The sequence below is a fragment of the Protopterus annectens genome, chromosome 17.part0 (genome assembly GCF_019279795.1).
Source record: "Protopterus annectens isolate FY-2018-M chromosome 17.part0, PAN1.0, whole genome shotgun sequence".
NCBI lineage: Eukaryota > Metazoa > Chordata > Ceratodontiformes > Protopteridae > Protopterus > Protopterus annectens.
This window is the reverse complement of record NC_056751.1, coordinates 349533904-349557081: the sequence shown is the minus strand read 5'-3', so window position 1 is coordinate 349557081 and position 23178 is coordinate 349533904. Positions and strand designations below refer to the sequence as shown.

At 41.7% G+C, this 23178-nt stretch overlaps 1 protein-coding gene across 1 annotated transcript in view; it reads left to right on the top strand.

Moving 5' to 3' along the window:
• The window catches only part of GTF2H1 (general transcription factor IIH subunit 1), a 1328232-nt gene that overhangs the window by 1278974 nt on the left and 26080 nt on the right, over nucleotides 1–23178 (top strand). The window contains exon 15 of the mRNA XM_044059405.1: nucleotides 10449–10541. Coding sequence (XP_043915340.1) covers nucleotides 10449–10541 — 93 coding nt within the window. The remainder of the gene's footprint in view (nucleotides 1–10448; nucleotides 10542–23178) is intronic.

Genomic DNA, 23178 nt, shown 5'->3' with positions numbered 1-23178 from the left:
GAGCCATTCTCATGCCCCACGAGTGGTCGCTCAACCAGCTAGTAGTGGAAAAAATCTTCAGGAGGTGGGGTCAGCCTTGCTGCGATCTTTTTGCAACCCCTCAAACAGCAAGTGCCCAGACTTCTTCACCCTCTTCCCTCTCCCAGGTCTTCCAGACTTCTTCACCCTCTTCCCTCTCCCAGGTCTCCCCCCCCCCCCAGAGACGCTCTAGTCCACGATTGGCCCCGGGGTCTTCTGTACGCTTTTCCCCCTTTTCCCTTAATTACTCAGCTAATACAGAAAGCAACTGTTTTGAGATCCAGAATGATCCTTGTTGCCCCTTACTGGCCTCGACAAATTTGGTTTCCGTTCCTGCAACGTCATCTACTAGATCAACCCTAGCATCTGGACCTAGCGCCAGATCTTTTGACACATCAGTTGGGCGGGCTGCATCAATCTCTCCAATCTCTCAACCTCACAGCTTGGTTGCTCCACTTTCAACCCTTGCCAGGCTTCCCTCAATCTCTCATTCAGTTCGTGACATCCTCCTCGCTTTGCACAAGTCTACTACCAGAAAGACTTATGCTAGCAAATGGAAGCGTTTCTCTGTTTGGGCAAGGGAGAAACAAGTTGACCCTTTTACAGCCCCTGTCCATACAGTCTTAGACTTTTTGGCAGAACTTTTTCAAATGGGATCTTCTTCAGCCACCATCAGAGTTCAGTTGGCAGCCATTGCGAATTTTCACGTTGGATTGTCAAGAGACCAGCATTATGTCACACAAACTTTGTAAAGCCTTTCTAAAAGGAACCCTCTTACTTAGGCCCCCGGTAAAAGATCCTCCCCCACCACGGGACCTAAATTTAGTGCTGTCGTCTTTTTAATTCTCCCTCCCTTTGAACCTGCGGCTTCCTGTTCATTAAAGTTGCTCTCTTGGAAAACTCTGTTTTTAGTAGCCATCACTTCAGCGAGAAGGTTATCAGAGCTTCAAGCCCTTTGTGTTCACCCTCCTTACCTTGTTTTTCACAAAGATAGTGTCACTTGGGACTAATCCGTCCTTTTTACCCAAAGAACTCTCTGAAAAAAATTTGAATCAAACCATCGATCTTCCTGTTTTCTTCCCACTTTATACCAATAGGTCTGAATGGAAGTTACATTGTGTAGACGTTCACCGTCAATTACGCTTCTACCTGGATAGAACCAAGCAGACGAGGAAATCAGAACAGCTCTTCCTGTCTTACGATGAAGGGAAACAAGGCCTACCAGTTTCCAAAGTAACCTTGTCCAGGTGGTTGACCTCTGTTATCATGTTGATTTACCAATTGAGGCATAAAGAGCTCCCTATTAAGCCCAGAGCTCATTCATCCAGAGCATTAGCTTCTTCAGTAGCCTTTCAGGCAAGATTGCCAATGGATTCCATTTGTGCAGTGGCCACATGGGCCTCTCCTCATACCTTCATTTCTCATTACAAGCTGGACATGACCTCCAGAAGTAGGGCTGATTTTGGTTCCACTGTACTCAAGAGTTTGTTCCATTGATCCACCCAGGACTAAGGTGCTAGGGATGCTGTCCCATCCAACAAGAATGAAGGCGAGATTGACAACTTAACATTGAGAAGTTATGTACTTACCATAACGTTCCATGTTAGTTGTCTTCTTCTCGCCTTCTTTCTTGCATCCCACCCTCCATCCCCCTAGCCTGGCAAGACCGAGAGTATCATCTGAGATGTGTTATCATGAGAGTTATCTCCTTAGCTACCTCTTTTCCTTTCTTGGTAACTCTTATAAGAGTTTTTTATACCTAGATATATAGAGGTATATATATATATATATATATATATATATATATATATATATATTTATATTTATATATATATATATATATATATATATATATATATATATATTCTCTGTCATGGTGGGGACATGTATGTCCATAGTGTTAGCTTTAGCTATCAAACGAGATTGGGTATATCACGCCTAGCATTATGGGACATAGGATAGCCTCGAGCCAGTAAAAATAGCTCTCGAGCTTTAGTAATAGGCCGAGTCAGAGCCGAGGTTCGGCTCCTAACCCATCCAGCAAGAAAGAAGGCGAGAAGAAGACAACTAACATGGAACGTTATGGTAAGTACATAACTTCTCATTATTGGCCATGGGATATGTAAGACCAATTTAACACGAAATGGAGTAGGTTAATTCAAGCACAAAAAGGAAAATTGGCTAAGTTTAAAATAGTCTGCAAGGGCAGCTAGCTCAGTACTTGCCTATGAACCGATATAAGCAGCCTATGTATGTATATTCAGTATAGTCTTTTATATTGTTATGCAGCTTACAGCCAGGAAAAGCAAGACCTTTCCCAATATGCAGTTATTTTCATGCTGAGAAGTTTTAACTTTTGTTTTGCAAGTTAGTTAATAAAGCATTTGTTTAATTTCATTTACCCTGACTGTGGCTTTCATTTTTTTCTCGATTGTTTTTATTGAAAATTTTAACAACAAAACATTAATGTATGGCAATATAAATATTATAAAACAAATATACATATCTAAAATGTGGCTTTCATTTTTGAATGGTCTGAAACTACACCACACTAATACTACATAACAGTGAGTTGATCTCCATCCAGAAATTTTGGGGATTTCTGAATGTAGTGTATTTGCTACAGAACATAAATTTGGGCTGAATTGCAGTTGCTAGTTGCTGTTAGAGGTATACTTTTCTCAGTTTTGTTTGTTGCGTGTAGGTTTAAATGTATTGGCCTAATTCTTTGTCGCTCGCTGATTGCCAGTTAAACTCTGATTTTTTTTTTCTCTGAAATGCCTTTTTTGTATGAGAAATATATTTTCTAGAGAGGTAGGATTAAATTTAGAAATGTATTTAATAATTTACTGCAGTGTTTTTTTAAACAGTTTTAGAGAGATGTCCATTTGGCAGATGTCAGATAGTAGATCCAGATCCATGCCACGCATGTACTTGCAGAGCATTCCCTTGTTTATTTTTCCAGGGTTTGTTGATAACTTGAAGCTGAGGACTGGCAGTGATCACTCAGTATGGGGTTTTGAACTGTAGGAGGTTTTAAGTGTACTGAATGAGCTAGTAAGAATCCAGTTCAGACTAGTGTAGTTGCACGTCTTGAGGATAGGACAGGTAGGAGCTGTGTGACAGTCTTCCGAAAACTATGCGTGAGAAAGCGTATACTTACAGGAGAGTTGAGTTTTAGAAGTCCATCGTAAGTTGAAGTAACCTAAGATAGTAATGGTATGATCTTCAACATTGGACTAGATAGTGTCTTTCACTTCTCTTAATGGAGGGTTGAATGGGATGTAGTAGGTGTCAACATTAATAAATTTAGGTGATTGGTAGTAGTGCATTCACACAGTACCAGTCAGGTTCATATTGCGAGTTTGTAAGGCATAATATTGTCAGCCTACACTCTAAGGGATTGAAAGAATTGAATGACACTGCTACCTACTCTTGTCTTTATGGTATCTAAATTAGTGGATTAAGGATGAGGGCAGAGATGACTGTTTTATCCATGTTTCAGTAACTGCAGTGATGTGAGGATTTGCAATATCACTACAGGTTTCAAAGAGTGTTGTTTGTTAGGTGACCACATGTATTTACTGTGGCTGTAGTTTTTCCTTTATAAGGCAGTAATTGCTGCATGCTGCCAGCTGAGGCATGGACTGGGAAGTAGTTGTTTGCATTCGGTATTTGAAGAAAATGGGAATTAATTTATAATGTGTTTGGGCTGTGGGCATACCTCTCAACATGCAGACATTGAAAATGGGTATAAAGGCCCTTGAAAAGTAGGTACAGCCACCCAAAATTCTGGACATGTAATTAACATAAAGTTTGAGTACCGAATAGCACACAGTTGTTCCTGCTGCCAGTAGGAATACTGTTCAGAAACACGTTTAAAAAGCAGTGGCAAATTTAGAAAAATATAAGCACTTTATCAAAAAGACAATGTGAAATATGTAGACTGTATTGAATTGTATTGTAAAATTCTACCACACAAGGTCATTTATTTTCCCTTCTGAAAAAGGGAAATGTAAATTGTGTCTTCAAATTATATGTATTTTGGTTTACTGTCTACCGGATAGCTTCAAAATTTAGGTGTGATTAGGAGGATTCAGAAAATTGTATAAAGGGAAAATCAAACCTGAAAATAGGGACATGCCTCAGAAAATAAGTACATCATGTGCAGGTGTAAATCTGTTCTGAAAGTAGGTATGTTGCTCCTAAACAGGAACAGTTGAGAGGTCTGTTTGTGGGTTCATAAATATGTGTGAGAATTATATAGTTAACATTATTTTAAGGAAAGGTATTGTATAGATTTTTTGGAGGCATGATTGTCAGAGTAATTGTTGTGAGGTGGCAGGGTTGTGCATTGTGATTAAAATAAATGACAGGCTACTGGCCCACAAAAATTGATTAATCTCTCTAGCGCCTCAGCTTAACAGCCTTCAAGGAGTAACAATCAGTGATAAAGTACAACACACACACACACACACACACACACATATATATATATATATATATATATATATATATATGTGTGTGTGTGTGTGTGTGTAAAACACAAAAGGACAATTAATTAATTATCCAATAAAACAATCAAATCAAATATTTCCAACTAACTTCAGAATTCAGTCTCAAAGGCATTAAACTATTATATTTCAATTTACAAGCAGATTCATTGTATAAAAGCTTTTCTTTTAACTTTGAACTTCCCCATTCAAGAACTATACCTTGTAATAATGAAAATCATTACCATGTTGTTGTGTAAAATGGGCTCTTATAGAGCTTTCCATTTTTTACTTCTTAATGTCCCTGATATGCTCCTGTGCAACCTTAATGTAAACATTCTTTAAGTTCCCCAATATAGAATTGCAGGGGCATCCCAGTGCATAAATAACACCTTCAGTATTGCACAGAAAAATGCCTGTAATATAAAATTTAACATTATTGATCTTAGCAAAATAGTGCACCACAAATTGACAAACACCACAAGTATTACATGGAAAAATACCTAATGCAACAGAATGTTTAATAATACTAATATCAGGAGACACAAAATTGCCATGAACAAGCATGTCTTTTAAATTTCACCCACCTCAAAACAAAACACATGCAACACATACTTCAATAAATCAGCGTGTCGACCAATCGCAGCCCTTAAGGCCAAACACCTTGCCTGATACACTAGTAATAGGTGACGCCATAGTCAGACACACTGATGTCCCACTGACCAGGCTGAACAAGGAGAAGGTGACTGTGAGCTGTCTATCGGGAGCTAGGATCCGCCACATAACACACGCGCTCAGTTCACTCCAAAGCAAGTACAAATATGACTCCGTCATTGTCCATGCTGGTGTGAATGACCTGAGACGTACCTCCCTGGACTACATGAAAAGAGACATAGAGGAGCTCTCTGATTATGTAGCCCAGGCTGGTATGACCCTGACCCTGAGCAGCATCTTGCCCTCACCAAGAATGATACCACAATACAAAGACAAGATGATCAGCTTTAACAATTGGCTCAAGTACTGGTGTCATTCTAAGGGGATCCAATGTCTGTCTGCCTGGGATGATATGTTGGACAAGCCACGCTGCTTCGCAAGGGATGGCTTACACCTGTCACCACTGGGGTTCCGGATATTGGCTAAGGCTCTTGCCACCCCCATAGTGCCTTTTTTAGGCAAGGCTCAAAAGACAAACCCACCTCCTTAGAAAACAAAAATGGAAAAAAACTAAGGGTAATGCTGCTCAATACCAGAAGTCTAAATCTCAAGATGCAGGCACTTGATGCACTCCTCAGCATGGAGAACATCGACGTCTGTGCAGTAACTGAAACCTGGTTCAAGGCTCCTGAGAGCACCCCAGGCTACCAGGCTATACCTCATATCATGCTTTTCGGCCCCAAAACCCAGGCCGAACCACAAAGGGAGGGGGAGTGTCCATATTCATAAAGGACACCCACACCTCCAGGTTAGTAGCAACACATGAAGCATCAGAGACCATACAGGTGCAACTAACCATAGGCAAAACTGCTATACAACTGGTAGCATATTACAGACCACCCTCCCAATCTCAAGAACCCCACTCAGCCTTCCTGAAGACATTGGAGGATATGAATGTATCGCAAAATACCATCATACTGGGAGACTTCAACTACCCAAACATAGATTGGGTACATTATTCTAGCCCTAACACCCTAGCCCAAAGGTTCCTGGAATTCATAAATTCAAATGCACTGGAACAACTAGTCACCTCTCCCACTATGATAATATACTAGACCTGATCATCACAAACATGGGGACAAAATGCTCCACACCGGAAGTATACCCCTCACTAGTGAGATCTGACCACAAACTAATCACCCTGGATATACATATCCCACCTCCACCCCCAGCACAAAAGACCACAGTGAAAACCTTCTCAAAAACTGACTTCACTCTTCTTAAGACTGAGATGGTATCCTTTAAAGCCACTGTGCCAGTGGATACCACATCCCACAATGCCGAATCCTTCACAAATGCTTTCTATGGACATCTCCAAGAATGCATGGATCATGCAGTCCCAAACAAATCCAAGTCCCTCTCCACCAAATGTAAGCGTCCTGTCTGGTGGACCTCAGCCATAAACAAATTGTATAACAAAAGAAGGAAGCTACTGCACGTCAGAGTGAAATCCCATGAAGGGAAGACATCTCTGATCAACATTAGCAGAAAACTATGTTCTCTCATAAAAACATCCAAGGCAAACTTTGAGAGAAAAATCACTAAGGACACTAAAGATAACCACAAAGCCTTCTTCAGCTATGTTAGAAACCTGGGCGGAAACCCTCAGATATGCTCAGAGTTGGTTCACAACAACAAAAAATACACTGAACCCACAGATATTGCTAACATTCTGGCTGACAGGTTCAGTGCAAATTTCTCGCCTCCTTCACCCCCAAAAGAAGAAATACTTATCCCAGCTGAATGTAATCTCCCTGTCATCTCAGATGTCCAAGTGAGAACCGCCCTAAACAAAGCAAAAAACACAGCATCAATAGGACCTGACGGTATCCCGGGGTGCGTGTTACGTGAACTCCAAGAGGAGCTAAACCCACACATAAAAATGCTATTTAACCTTAGCCTTGCTTCGGGATATGTACCTGAACACTGGCGTACAGCAACAGTGGTCCCACTCCACAAGGGGGGTGCCTCTACAGACCCTGGAACTACCGCCCCATAAGCTTGACTAGCCTGGTCTGCAAAGCTATGGAAAGAATCATTATGGAACTCATAAACGGAGACATAGGGGACCACAGACGCTTGACCCCACCCAGTTCGACTTTGTAAAGGGCAGATCCTGCCTTTTAAACCTGGTTGACTTTTTCGAAACGGTCACTAGAGCCATTGATGAGGGCAAAGCAGTCCATACAGCATACCTGGACTTGGCTAAGGACTTCGACACAATACCCCACTCAGGCATCATAGATAAGCTAAACAGCTTAAAAGTAAACCCTTATGTCACTAGATGGGTTGCAAACTGGCTAAAGGACAGAACCCATAAAGTTAAAATCGCTGGAGCAATGTTAGACTCAAAGCCAGTCACAAGTGGTGTCCCACAGGGATCTGTCCTGGGACCCCTCTTGTTCGGCATTTATTTCTCAGATGTTAAAGCAAACATGGGAGGGCTGTGGCTGACAAAGTTCGCAGATGACCGCAAACTTGGCGCCATAGTCGATACACCAGCAGATACACACATCCTACAAAAAGGCCTCACTGAAACGGACAACTGGTGCCGTAGTCACGGCCTTAAACTAAATGCCAAAAAATGTATAGTCATCCCTTTTGGAAAAAACAAAGTATCCACAAATTATCACATAGACAGCAACCCACTGAGTACGGAAAAAGTAATCAGAGACCTAGGGATCCAAGTAGACAGCGACCTCTCATTTGACACCCACGTTGCCAAAGTGGTTAGAAAAACATTCTACCTTGCACACCTCATCATGAAGGGTTTCACATCCAGATCCAAGGATGTCATTGTACCCCTATATTACTCCCTCATCAGACCCATGATTGAGTACAATGCCCCATTTGGTATGTACCTCACCCAGCACTTGCAACAGCTGGAGAGACCACAAAAGTACCTCACCAAAAGGATCAAGGGTCTCCAACATATGTCTTATTCTGCCAGACTAAAGAAACTTCAGCTCTGTTCAGTAGCATACCGCCTGCTCAGAGGTGATCTCTGCCTGACGTACAAGGCCATGTCGAATCAGGATCTGATGGACATGCTCCACCTCAGAAAATCCAAATCCATCAGGACCACGAGAGCTAAAGACTTAAACCTCGGCACAAGTATGAATAGGACATGCTGGAGGGATAGATTCATAACCCAGAGGCTTCCCATGCTTTGGAACAGGATCCCAGTTTGTATTAGGCAGAGCCCCTCACTGACTCTCTTCAAGAGAAATCTTGAAGGTGGATGGGAGATCGTAAGTTTACCCCAGGGGTCACATCTGTGTCACTGCTAGACAGGGGCACAGTAAACTAATTCTATTATATAAGGGGATCTTCACTGTGTCACTACTAGACAGAGGCACAGTGTTCTAGATTTATTCTGTACATTTTGGTACCATTTCATGGGGTGGCAAAAGCCACATCACTATGGCTAGGCTTACAAATGCCCCAGGGCAGATAGCCTAGTGCTATACTATGAAACTATGTCTATATGAGATAAAAGGAACATCCCACAAAATTGTACATAGTTCCCTGGCTCTCATAAGAAATTCCCAATAATATTTCAACACATTACAAACTTTTTCACTTAAAATATTTTAAGTCATAATAAAATAGATTTTCTCTCTTATGCAATTTATTCTATTACTATTGCCATGATAATTATTATTACTTTTCTTCTGCCTGTCACAAAGCCCCAAGATTTTTTGTAGAGCTGCATTAACTAGACCTTGATTACACCCCGTATTTATAAACATAGTAACTGTTTTATGAACTTCATCATAAAAATCTTTTTCATTACTACAAATTCTATATAGTCTTAATAACTCACCATATAGCAATGAAGAGATCAAATGGGGGGATGGCAAATATTTCCATGTAAATATTGACCTCCATTCAAAAACTTTCATGCACAGATGTACGAATCTCACCATTTTCAAAACCTCTCAAACATAAATTAAAAAATACAGCCTCACTGCCGTATCGTAACCCATCAAAAGGTAAATTATATATATTTTTTATAACTCGGAAACAAATTCTTTAACTTCATTCTCCCCACCTTGGCGAATAAATATCAAATCATTTGTGTACCTGTAATAACATAAAACATACTTTTTTCATAAACTCATGTTTGTACAGACAATCAATTTCAAATAAAGCCATCATTAAATTTGCATACATGGGGCAAAATGTGCCCCCATAGCAGTACCTCGCAACTGGTGATTAATAACATTATCAAAAGTAAAGTAATTGTTCAAGAGACAAAAATGTATCAACTTTGTAATGGCAACAGATGTCGTAACTGTTGCAGTACCAATACCCTTCTTCCATCAGCTCCAAGGGTAGAGTGTTCATCAACTTCTTTCCTTCCCCTTCCCTAAAACTTTTGCGTTCTCAGAAATTACCTTGTTTTTTTAATATTTCTTTCTTCATTTTCCTTCGGAAGTTACTCTAGCTCCTGCTCATTCTTGTCAGTGCAAGAAAGTTCTGAAAATGGCATGCAAGTACATAACTTTTATGTCGGCACACTGACGAATCCCTTGGGGAGAAAAATCATGAGCTTTAGAAACCTGGTTGGACAGAAACGACCTTTGCAAGGAAAGTCCCATATGTTAAGAATACTGCAACAGTAATCTAGTCGAACATGTACCATTATACTAAGTTTCTTACACAACTGTACTTTTTGTAGATTTATTATTTCTTGAAGTAGGTAGACTTTTGTCAGAGCAAAATAAATATATGAATAAATCTATGCTGAGATGCGTTAATGAGGACAAAACCAAGCAGTTATCCCAGCACTTTGCATTTTGTTATGGAAAATGAAAAATATAGTATACTGAACTGCTTTATTAATTAGTTTACATTCTTAAAATATGATTAATATACTTATGTTGTGTAGTATTTTTGATTCACTATTCTGCAGGAGCCTTAGGAATTTCTGATTAATACAATGCAGCAGGTGAGTCAGAGCATATTGCAGCACTCAGGAAACATCTACCTATGCCAGTAGGTGCACACAAGCTCCATGCAGAAGAGACTGACCAAGAATCAGACAGAAGAAATGGGTGCTGTGATGAAGCAATGCTAACTGTTCAAAGACTTTTTTCAGACATGTGAAGAAACATTTCATTTAATTTCTTGTTTGCACCTGTTCCAGTTTCATTCTTGGAGAAGTGTCACAGTAGCATATTGCATAACCTCCGTCTATTTTTTTTTGTTTTGTTTCAGGTGGTTAAAATGAAGATCAATCTTGAAAGGTTTCAGATAACAAAGCTTCACCCTTTCAAAGAGAAGTTACAGCTGCAGTATTTAAGTACAAATGTGAGTTCAATGTAACAGTAACCGTTTTTCATTGATATAATACTTATGGAGTCATTATTTACCACCAACAAAATACCTGAAACAGAAACAAGGCCTATCCATAGAATTGGATATGTGCAAGACAAGAAGTGGCACAAAACAAATATGAATGACCCATCTGCAAGTGTCATCGAAGGATATTCAGATGCCATTAAAGTGCATTCTGTGCTACACAGTATCATAATTATCAGCATTAACAAGGGCCTTTTAAAAGAGCAGTTGCTTGTTTTATCTCTTACAGTAAAAAAAAAAAAAAACGAACAGAATATGCAAGAATGTTTACCTTCTGCAAAATGTACCTTTAGTCATTTTTAAAAATAAAAAAGTTCCTGCTATCTGGAACAGTTGACTAGTATTGTGCTGGGACACTAGTAAAGCACTGCTCAGTATAAGGCAGAGAGAGAGCCTTGACTAAAAGGATAGTATATCCCCAGGATGGATTTTACCAGTAGATTGAGTTTTAACATCAGTGGCTTAGTGATATGTATATTGGAGAGTGTAGGTCACTAAAGTGTTTTAACTACAGTAGTAGTATAATTATTAGGACAGTATATCATTCTGTATCTCAGTGGTGCAACACAAGATGTTTATTGTATTGTTCAGTGTTGTAGTAATGACACTTGGGATTTCTTGCTACAGAGCCCAATGTCTTACCTGTGTTACAGAACCCTAGCAAGATAGGAGGGAAACACCTCATAAAATGGATCTGAAATCTATGTTAACCTCAGAATGGTGGTGTAAGAAGGGTGTCAACCGATGTCATCTTCAGATCTCTCTTGCTACAGTTCCAAGTCACATACTGGTACTAACATTGTCAGTATGATGTGCCAACCTGCTTGGGGAAATCTAGATGTGTCCCATTGTAGATATCTTTCTGTTTCTACTGTACCAATGCTTATAGACATCTGCCAGTGAAATTGAATAGGTCAGTAATTGTCTTGAGTGTTAAGGAACAAGTCCCACACAAGCAGTCTTAGTTCTGTTTTTTTTTCCCTCTTGTCTTTGCCCGAGCACAAGATGGACAGTTGTATGCACTGTTTTACTTAGTCTGTGAATGAGTAGCATCCTGAACAAAATCTATGTTACTGTCTAGCTCAGTGGAAGCAAAGCTGAGTGCTTGGTTCCACACTGCCGTGGTATCTGTCCATGCTTCTGCTAGCCTTCAGAATGCAAAGTTTTGGAGAAACACCCTAGGGAGAAAATGAAGGGGTGCTGACAACAGGCACTTAGTCTGAGACTTTTCCTAGGCCTAATGACACAAAGATTAGCAAGGCATGTTAGCAACCTTCATACTTGGAGGTAGTGACAGATGAAGCTTCAGGTAAGAGCCTTTTGGAGGGCTCCATGGATTCTGCTATTGGCACATCTTCATGAATCAAATCTGCAGTTCTGTCGGTTTGTCTAGAGGCCTCCCTGAGAGCCTCTGAAAGTGACTCCAGGATCATGGTTAGAGAAGGAGAGGGTGGCATTCTAATGCTTGTTAATAAAAGTTAGTGGAGACTATAGAGTATCTGATATCTACCTATGACCTAAGGCCTCTATAGTGGTTACTCCAGTACTACCAAGGCTTAAGATGTTCAAGCCCAAGCAGAGAGCCACAAGCTTGATGCAGCTAAGCCTGAACTGTACTTTGACCATTGCCACTACCTAGACTACATGTTAGGACTTTTTCCTGCTGGCCCAAGATTTCATGATTTTTTGCCCTTCACGCAATCAGTCTTGGAGAAGCCAGGTGTCAAGGGCCCCTGCTTAAAGGAGAAAAATTAACTCACCCCAGAGGAAGATTCAGAGGTCCCCAATTTTGAAGTGAATTGACTGGTTCATATAAAAAAACAGATGTTAGGTAGTCCAATCTCACCTTCATTTTTCCATATGGGTTCGGAGCTGATCCTCGGCTCCGACTTGGCCAATTTTCAAGCTGGAAGACTTCTGGTTGGCTCGTGACTAAACAGGTATCCCATGGTGCACCAGTACAATCCTCAGATCTCGTTTGCCGTGTCGACGAGTTCGGATGTGCTTCTCTTGTTTCTGGCTAAGTCTTTTCAAATTCTTTACATTCATATCGGATTTTGCATTTTAGTGTTATCTTATAGGCAATTGCCTTGTTGGTCCTTGTTGACTAAATTTAGTGAACTAGTTTATTAGTAGTTTTAGTAGTTTATTGGTATCCTGTGTGCCAGTTAGTTAGGTGCCTTTGCGCCTTTTTTGACTAAGTAGAAGTGTTAGTTGTTTGTTTTGTTTGTTTGTTTCTGCTACTAATCAACAGGGGCTTCTGTTGTTGTATCTGTATTATTCGGACCTTTTTTTCATGGTTCCCTTTGACTGTTGGCCTTTATTCTATAACATTGTTGATTTTGGCAGGGATCCGCTTGTGATATTCTAGGATTGCTGTTGCTAGTTTTTCTGCCTATTATTAGGTTTACAGAGAATTGTATTTTTTTTTTGGTATCTACAGTTCTTACCTGTGTGATTGAACTCTGTGTGTGTGCGTTTTAATAACTTGGTCTGTTTAAGTTAGAAGACCTAGTTCTTTTTTTTTTCTGTTACACCAGGCTAGACCCGTTTAACTTAGAGGACCTAGTCCTCATGTAACCTCTCTGAAGGGCTAGGCCCGTTTTAGTTAGAGGACCTAGTCCTCTTATATCTCTCTCTCTTTCTGTTTTTTTTGTGCGTGTGTGTGTGTGTGTGTGTGTGTGTGTGTGTGTGTGTGTGTGTGTGTGTGTGTCTGTACAATGTCTAAGGATAGTAAGGAGCATAAACCCTCTGGGTTCGAAAAGTGCATGAAATGCTCCCAGAAAATGTCATTAACGGATGGCCACAGTAGCTGTGTCTACTGCTTGAAGGCCGTCCACTTGCAGGAATCATGCTTGTTCTGTCATGCTTTTCTCTCCTAGAGTGTTGCAGGAGCGAAAGAACAAGCTGATACTCAAGGGTCTTCTGAAACCAGCTTTTGAGGAAGCTTTATCTAGATGTCCTTCAAGGATGCATCTGCAGTCCTTACATATGGGTTGTCCTGCCTCAGGCAGCCCTTCGGTCGGCCGGATTCCAAAGTCTGGGTCCGGCGTCGGCTGATGTCGCCCCTTTCCCCGACGTCAGAGCGCCTGGGGTATAAAAGCGTCAGCCAACACCATCTTCCTCAGTCTTTCTTGCCGCGAGGTGCCCGAAGCAGAAGCAGTTCGCAAGTGCCGGTCGGCCAGCTCTTGTGATTTCAGATACCGAAGTCTTCAAAAAAGCTAAGTACCCCGTTGGGGACTCTTTCTTGCCTCAGCCGATGTCAGATCAAACGGTTAAAGTTAATAATTGTTTATCTTGTGGGAAACAAATACCTCATAAGGATTTCCACTCTTACTGCTTACCCTGCCTAGGTCCAGACCACGACGTCTCGGCCTGTTCAGCCTGTGCTTCCTTCAATAAACGCACTCTTAGGCGTCGGGCAGAGTTTGCAGAGGAATTTTTTGGGGAAAATTTCTGTTATATCATGCCGTCGGAGATTCCGACAGCTCATTTACCCAAAAAACGAAAGGATAAGGGCCGACACACGCGGTCCGCGGTTTCGGCCGACTCCACGCCTAGGCCTGCCGCGAGTGTCTCGGTCTCTACTGAAGCCGAATCTCTACCGCTTCCGACCGACGACACCACACAGCCGGTAACTTCGGTACCGGAGGCCGTCACTGGGTCGGTCATAGAATTACCGTCTGAAACCGGAGCTCAGGAAATATCCGACACCATTTCTGTTGATAAAACTACTCCAGCACGTGGGGCAGCCAGGCCTCCTGTATCCATGTCCATTAAGGCCTTTACACGGGCTAAAGCTGCTAAACAGCCAAAAACTCTCCCTCCCAAGGCTATTCCTCTGGGATCCGCTACCGGTTCACAAATCTTAAGTTTGGCTGAAGACCTTATCTCCTTAATCAGGGGCTCTCAACCGCCTCCAGTCAAAAGGCCCAGGGTTGAGCAGACAGATCCCCAGTCTTCAGATGAGGCCTCAGATGACTCTGCCCTTTCAGACTACCAGGAGGAGGCCCTTCCGGCCTACGAGGATTCTGATGCAGAGGAATCTGTTCCCTCGGCCTCCCCCCCTGAAGAGTTTTCCTTTGGGGAGACCCTTCACTCCATGAGAGAGCATTTCAAATGGCAAGGCCAGGAATTCTCTGATTCCAGGAAGAGGTTAAGGACTTTTTTACATTTACCTCAGCATAGACCTTTGGCTATGCCTCCTGTTTTAAGTGTTATAGAAGATGTATACTCTGAGTCTAGTATTTCCCCTGACTCCCTTCCTCCGGCTCCTGTCAAACCTGACAGGTACTACAGGGTCCCAGACTCACATCTATACCTTTACAAGGGCCACTCTGCTGACCCAGAAACTATTTCCCAAGGCCCTAAAGGGGTTACAACCACCACTGCCAAGAATCCACTTCCTTCTGAAAGGGAATCCAGGGCTTTAGAGAGATGGGGTAAAAAAGTGTATACTTCTTCCACTCTTTCTATGAGAGCTTTAAATTGTCAATTCCATATGATACAGTATCAAGAGTATCTGTTAGATGAATTGCATAAAAAACTATCCTCGCCTGAACCCCTAGACCGCAAGGCGCTTCAGGATCTGGTGCATAACTCTCAGCAGGTTAGCAACCATTTCTTACAGTGTGGTTATGATGCATTGGAAGCTTCATGTAGGTCAGCAATGACAGGTGCAGTCATACGTAGACATGCTTGGCTGAATGAACAAACACTGCCAGATCATGTTAAAGCAAAGCTTCTGGATGCACCACTGGAAAAACAAAAGTTATTTGGTTCCACGGCTCAAGAGGTCTTAAAGAAATTTGAGGAAAAGGCTAAATCAGTACAAACAGTCAAAGATTTTCTCCAGGTCCAACCAGCAAGATTCAGCAGAAATTGGCCTTCTAAGAATTGGTCCTTTCCAGACACAGACAGATTTCAAAGAGGCAAAAACAGGCATGCCAGAGGTAGAGGGCAAGCTCGAGGCTCCTACAGAGGACGTCAATGGCAGCCTCCTAACCAGAGAGGTAGTGCAGGACCTTCAACTGCTGCACAAGGACAAACTCAATGACTTGACTTTGACTCCGCCAACCAGGGCTCAATTGGAAGCACCTTTGGGCGGAAAGCTATCTCTATTCTCAGAAAATTGGCACAGTAGTATTACAAAGGACAAATGGATACTGCAAATAATAGACAAAGGATACAGATTCCATTTTCATACATTACCAAAAAGACAAGGCATGCCAAACCTGCCACCAAATCAAAGGGCAGAGGCTTTCAAGCAGACTTCCAAACTACTACAAATGAAGGCAATAGAAAAGGTTCCTTACACAGAACAAGGCCAAGGATTTTATTCCAGACTATTCCTTGTTCCAAGAAAAGAAAAGCAATGGAGGCCTATTCTGGACTTGTCATAGCACTGAATACTTATCTCATCGTGCCAAAATTCAAAATGCTGACCTTACAGCAACTCCTTCCCATGCTGGGCAAGGGGTCCTGGCTGGTAACTCTGGACCTCAAGGAGGCATACCTGCATGTCCCTATCAGACAAAGTTGCAGAAGACACCTCAGATTTCTTGCAGGTTCAGAGCATTATCAATTCTCAGCATTGCCCTTTGGCTTATCTACTGCGCCCAGAGTATTCACAAAATGCCTGGCATCAGTAATTGCACATTGCAGACTTCAGGGGATTCAAATATACCCATACCTGGACGACTGCCTTATACAAGCGGACAGCCAACAAACATTGGTAAAACACTTGAACTATGCCATCCGCCTACTACAGGCCTTGGGATACACAGTCAACATTCAGAAATCAAGACTTGTTCCATCCCAACGAATAATTTTTCTGGGTGCAAAACTGGATACAAACACCCAAATGGCTATTCTCACAGAAGAAAAACAAGAACAATTACCAGATTATTTCAGAAATCTGACAACACAAACCCAGCTGACTGCAAGGAAAATCCTGCAGGCCCTGGGTTTCATGGCATCTTGCATTCTTCTGATTCCACAAGCAAGGCTGCATATGAGGAAACTACAATGGTACCTAAGGAGTCTATGGTCACAACACAGTCACAGCCTAGAAGCTTTGATCCCCCTCATTCCATGCCTCCAAAAAGAATTTCAGTGGTGGGCACAAGCAACCCAGTCAAACATGGGTCTGCCTTTCAGCAAGCCTCATATCAGCCAAACCATTACAACGGATGCCTCAGACCATGGATGGGGGGCACACATGAAGGGCAGATGTATTCAAGGGCAATGGACACAAAAGGAATTGCGCCTTCACATCAACCAAAAGGAAATGCTGGCAGTGATGCATTCAATCGAGGCCTTCGAACATTTCCTGCATCAAGGTCACCTGCTAATAAAGACAGACAATACCACAGTTATGTGGTACATAAACAAGCAAGGAGGTACCCATTCCTACCCTCTTTGCAGGCTGGCAATGAATCTTTGGGAACTTTCCCTAAAACTCAACATAGAGCTGCATTCCCAGTTCGTACCAGGAAAGGACAATGTACTGGCGGACAGCCTAAGCAGAAACACCATGGATCCACACGAATGGATGTTGCATCCAGACATTTTTCTTCAGATAGCACAAGCATGGGGAAGGCCGGACATAGATCTTTTTGCCTCCCCCCACAACCATCAACTGAAGAAATTCTGCACAAGGACATACCATCCTCAAGCATGCAAAGTGGACGCCCTATCCTTCAGCTGGAAGGCTCTAACAGTATATGCATTCCCACCTCTTCCGTTAATGACCAAGGTCTTACTGAAGATCAGGACAGAGCAACCAAAAGTGATTCTGATAGCTCCGGACTGGCCAAGACAACACTGGTATCCACTGTTAAAGAGCATGTCATGCACGAAACCATGGCCTCTACCACAATGGCCACTTCTTCTGACACAGCACAATTACAAAACTCTACACTCCAGTCTAAAAACCTTGCAGCTGACAGCCTGGAAAATACCTTGACTCCTCGCCAGGATAAACTATCCAAGAGGGTAAGGGATATAAGCTCGGCGGCCTTCCACAAGAAAGGCATATTCAGCAAAATGGAAAAGATTTCGAACCTGGAGCACCGCAAAGTGTCAGGATCCGACAGTGATGAGCATTCCACATATCCTTGAATACTTGGCTGAAATGCTCCATAATGGCCTTTCTTATTCATCCATAAAAATTCATGTTTCGGCTATTTCAGCAGAGTACAACACTGATCCACCTGTATTTTCTCATCCTCTGCTAAGGCAGTTTCTAAGAGGGATAAAAAACATCAACCCTCCAAGGAGACCACCAGTGCCTACAATGGGACCTTAACTTCATGTTGGAAAAATTAACTCTACCTCCCTTTGAACCAGCAGCATCTTCAGAACTGCAATTGCTGTCTTGGAAGACTGCGTTCCTTCTGGCCATAACCTCAGCAAGAAGAGTATCTGAGTTACAGGCCCTCATGGCAGTACAACCATTTCTCATTTTCCATAAGGACAGAGTCTCTTTGAGAACCAATCCTTCATTCATGCCAAAGGTGGTATCCAGAGTCTCACTGAACCAAGCTATCCACCTGCCTACTTTCTTTCCAGACCCACAAAATAAAGGAGAGAAACTTCTGCATACCATGGACATTCACAGACAGTTGCGCTACTACTTGGACAGAACTAAGCCTTACAGAAAAACTGACCAACTGTTTGTAGCATATGCTGCTGGTGTACAAGAAAAAGCAATTTCCAAACAAACAATTTCAAAATGGATAGGAAATTGCATTCGATTCTGTTACTCTTTTCATGGAAAAGCTGTGCCAGCTAACATCAGACCTCATTCCACCAGAGCAACAGCCACCTCCACAGCCTTCTTAAGAGGGGTGGCTACAAAGGACATTTTAGAAGCTGCTACATGGAGCTCTGTGCATACATTTTCCAAGCATTACAACTTGCCTTTATATTCCAGATCCAGAGCAGGCTTTGCTACTGCAAAGAAGAAACCATCCTGGATTGGATCCTAACAAACTGTCCATCACAAAACTATACAACAGGAACCCTCCCGGATGACCTTAGTGACCACTCTCTAATATACATTATTAGACATAAAACAAGTTTAAGTATCCCCACTCCAGTCAGAACGGCCCATAGCAAAAAACATTTTAACAACGAATTGTTCCTAACCGAACTTAAACAATGCAATTGGTCTCCCCTTAAAGCACTCCCTATTAATGAAGCAGTTAATTACTTCAATAACTCTTTTCTAGCAATCCTAGACCATCATGCCCCAATGCGTTCCATAAGAATGAAAAACAAACCAGCACCTTGGCTCTCTAAATCAACTAAGAAACTAATCCATAATAGAAATAAATCTTGGGCCAAATGGCGTACCACAAAAGACACTATCGATCACCAAACTTTTAGACAACAAAGAAACTCAACAAAAAGCCATCCTACAAGATAAAAAGAACTTTTATATCCAACTCCAGCAATCTTCCCTTCAACAACCAAAAAAATTCTGGTCTACTATTAACACACTACTTTCCCCAGGCAAAGTTACCACGCCTTATCCACTTGACTCCAAACCGGATTGTCCGACACAAACAGCAAATGCCTTTAATACTTTCTTTACTACTACTATATTAAATCTAGCAAATCAACTAAACCCTGATACCTCCAACTTGCCAAGCCCAAGCTCCATCCCCCCCCCCTTTTCACCTTGAACCTATACCCACCTCCTATATCTCCTCCTTACTTCAAAAATTAAAACTTACTACCCCCTCAGCTGATAAATTACCAGCAGAATACCTCCAAATAGGAGCCAAATCGATTGCCTTCCCAATCTCTATATTGATCAATAGAACTATAAAAGAAGGCACCATTCCATCTATTTGGAAAATCTCACACATCATCCCACTTCACAAAGGTGGTGACTCTACTGAGTTCTCCAACTATCGCCCTATAGCTCTACTCTCTCCACTTGCTAAAATTATGGAGAAATGTATCCACAAACAATTAATAACTCACCTACTTCAGTATAATCTCCTTGCTAACTGCCAACATGGATTCCGCCATTTCACAGTACTACCACTGCCTTGCTATCTTTTACTAACTCTATCAACAATTATCGTAATAACAATATTCTTTCCTCAGCATTCTTTGTAGACCTATCTAAAGCGTTCGACATGGTTAATCATGAACTTCTCCTCCACCAACTTAAGTCCCTCTCACTGGACAATCTTGCTATGAACTGGTTTACATCATACCTAGAAAACCGCAAACAAGCAGTTCTCTGGCAAAACCATCTTTCTGATCTCCTTCCCACCTCCCTAGGTGTTCCTCAAGGCTCTATTTTAGGTCCACTCTTGTTTTCTATTTTCATAAATGACCTTCATCTCTACTCCACTCTCCACCTGTATTCAATATGCTGATGACTCCACTATCATCTGTTCTGCCTCATCCCAAACTGAACTTCATTCTATCACACAAAAGCCTTTACCACCATAGAAGAATGGTTCTCCAAACACTGTCTTCTCCTCAACCCCAAAAACAAAACTCTTGCTCTTTAAACCCTCTCATTTGTCTCCCCCACTTCATTTTACACTTACATCAAACAACAATACTGTTATCTCTCCTGACCCTACCACCAAACTTCTAGGAATCACACTTGACAATCAATTAAAGTTTGACACTCACATAAACATTACAATAAAATTGACGAACAAAAAACTTGGATCCCTTTATAGAATAAAACCCTTCTTGACACCAGTTGCCAGAACTACAATAGCTAGAACCCACTTAATTTCTACCCTATTATACGCTTCCTCAATATTCAACAATCTTTCTACAAATAATCTTAATAAACTAACTAGAGCATATAACAACATCGCCAGATTTGCTACAAATACACCTTACAGGACTCATCACTGTCTGAACCTAAAACAACTAGACTGGCTTGAATTACCTCACCTATTACATTTTAACCAACTTATAATCGCATTAAGCCCTATACCAACCAAATAATATCCCTATTCTCTCTTCCCTCATAAAACCATATAACAACTTGAGAAATCTACGCTCTGCTAACAAAATGTTGATTCATACTTCCTTATCTAACAACTCAGCAGGTGACTCCATATTCTCTAACTCAGTTGGTAAAATATGGAATCAACTACCACAAGACCTTACAACCCTAACCTCTCTCCCACTATTTAAAACTAACCTAAAACTTTTCTTCTCCAACCACTGGTTATGTACTTGTACTAACCCTGCCTAGCTGTTATTCTCTAATCTATCTGCTACCCACATAACCTATTTTTTTTTTTTTTTTTTTTTTTTTTTTTTTTTTTCCTTTTCTACTTTAAATCTTTAAGTACCCAATCTATACTCAAATCTTCACTCTTAATTTCTATCTCAGTCACTACGTAGTACTACTTACCAAGCACAAAACCTACCAGATACTGTACTTATATTTCTCTTTGTATACTATGTTAAACTGAAGATGTATTACTCTATATTAATGCCATCTCCTAATCATTAGCATCATATGTTTATATATTTTTAGTGTATTTCTGTTTTTAGATGTATTTTGTGTGTTACTTTTAGTATAGTTTTTAGTATGTTTTAGTTTTGGAGCTTTTCTCCCCGGGCCTCCACTGAAAATGGACATGTATCCAGTTGGACTAGCCCGGTCAACAAATGTAAAATAAAAAAAAATAAAATAAAAATAAATAAATAAAATAATGATGTCAGCTCTGCCCCTGATTCACTCCCCCCGGCCCCTGCCAAACCTGACAGATACTACAGGGTTCCGGATTCCCACTTCCACTTGTATAAAGCCCATGCTGCAGACCCAGAAACTATTTCTCAGGGCCCGAAAGGTGTTGCAGCTGCCACTGCCAAAAACCCACTACCCTCTGAAAGGGAGTCAAGAGCATTAGAGAGATGGGGAAAAAAGGTTTACACATCTGCTACTCTTTCTGCCAGGGCTTTAAACTGTCAATTCCATATGATACAGTACCAGGAATAGTTGTTAGATCAGCTGAATAAAAAGCTTTCTTCTCCTGAACCTTTAGACCGTAAGGCCCTTCAGGATTTGGTACACAATTCTCAGCAGGTCAGTAATCATTTCTTAAAATGTGGCTATGATGCACTGGAAGCTTCATTTAGATCAGCTATGACTGGGGCAGTAATTGAGACATGCCTGGCTAAAAGAGCAATCCTTGCCGGACCATGTCAAGGCTAAACTCCTAGATGCTCCAATGGAGAAACAAAGTTTATTTGGCTCCCCTGCACAGGAGATTCTAAAGAAAGTGGAAGAAAAAGCAAAATCTGTGCAAACAGTTAAGGATTTTCTGCAGGTCCAACCTCCGAGGTTCAGCAGAAACTGGCCTTCAAAGAATTGGTCCTTTCCAGACACCTCCAAAGCACAGAGGGGCAGGAATAGACGCCCAAGAGGCAGAGGTCAATCAAAAGGTGCCTACAGGGGTCGCCAGTGGCAACCTGCCAACCAGAGGAGTACTGCCACAGCTGCAACTACAACCACTTCCACAGGACAAACACAATGACTTGACTCTGATTCCGCCTACAAGGGAACAACTGGAAGCACCCTTGGGTGGAAAATTGGCTTTATTCTCAAAAAACTGGCATTGCATTACAAAAGACAAATGGACATTGCAAACAATAGACAAAGGATACAGGTTTCATTTCCACACTTTACCAAGAAGGAGCGGAATGCCAAACCTTCCACCAAACCAGAAGCCATTCCACCAAACCAGAAGCCAGAGGCTTTAAGACAAATCAACAATTTACTTCAGATGAAAGCAATAGAAAGGGTACCATCTATGGAACAAGGCCAAGGGTTTTACTCCAGACTATTCCTTGTACCAAGAAAAGACACCCAATGGAGGCCTATTCTCGACTTGTCCGCACTAAACACATATCTCATTGTGCCAAAATTCAAAATGCTGACCCTACAGCAACTTCTTCCCATGTTGGGCAAGGAGTCTTGGCTGGTGACTCTAGATCTCAAGGAGGCATACCTGCACGTCCCTATATGACCAGATTGCAGAAGACACCTCAGATTTCTTGCAGGATCAGAGCATTATCAATTCTCAGCATTGCCCTTTGGCTTATCTACTGCGCCCAGAGTATTCACGAAATGCCTGGCATCAGTAATTGCACATTGCAGGCTTCAGGGAATTCAAATCTACCCATACCTGGACGACTGCCTAATACAAGCGGAGAACAGGACAAGACTTGTAAAGGATTTGGCCTATGTCATACACCTGTTACAGGCCTTGAGATACACAGTCAACATCCAGAAGTCAAGACTAGTGCCATCCCAAAGGATAACCTTTTTGGGTGCGGATCTGGACACAATAACTCAGATGGCTTTTCTCACAGAAGAAAAACAAAAGCAACTCCCAGTCTACTTCATGGCTTTGACAAGACAAACTCAGCTCACTGCAAGGAAAGCCCTGCAGGCCCTGGGTTACATGGCATCTTGCATAATCTTGATCCCACATGCCAGGCTGCATATGAGGAAATTACAATGGTACCTAAGGAATGTATGGTCTCAACACAGGCACAGTCTAGAAACCATGATTCCAATCATTCC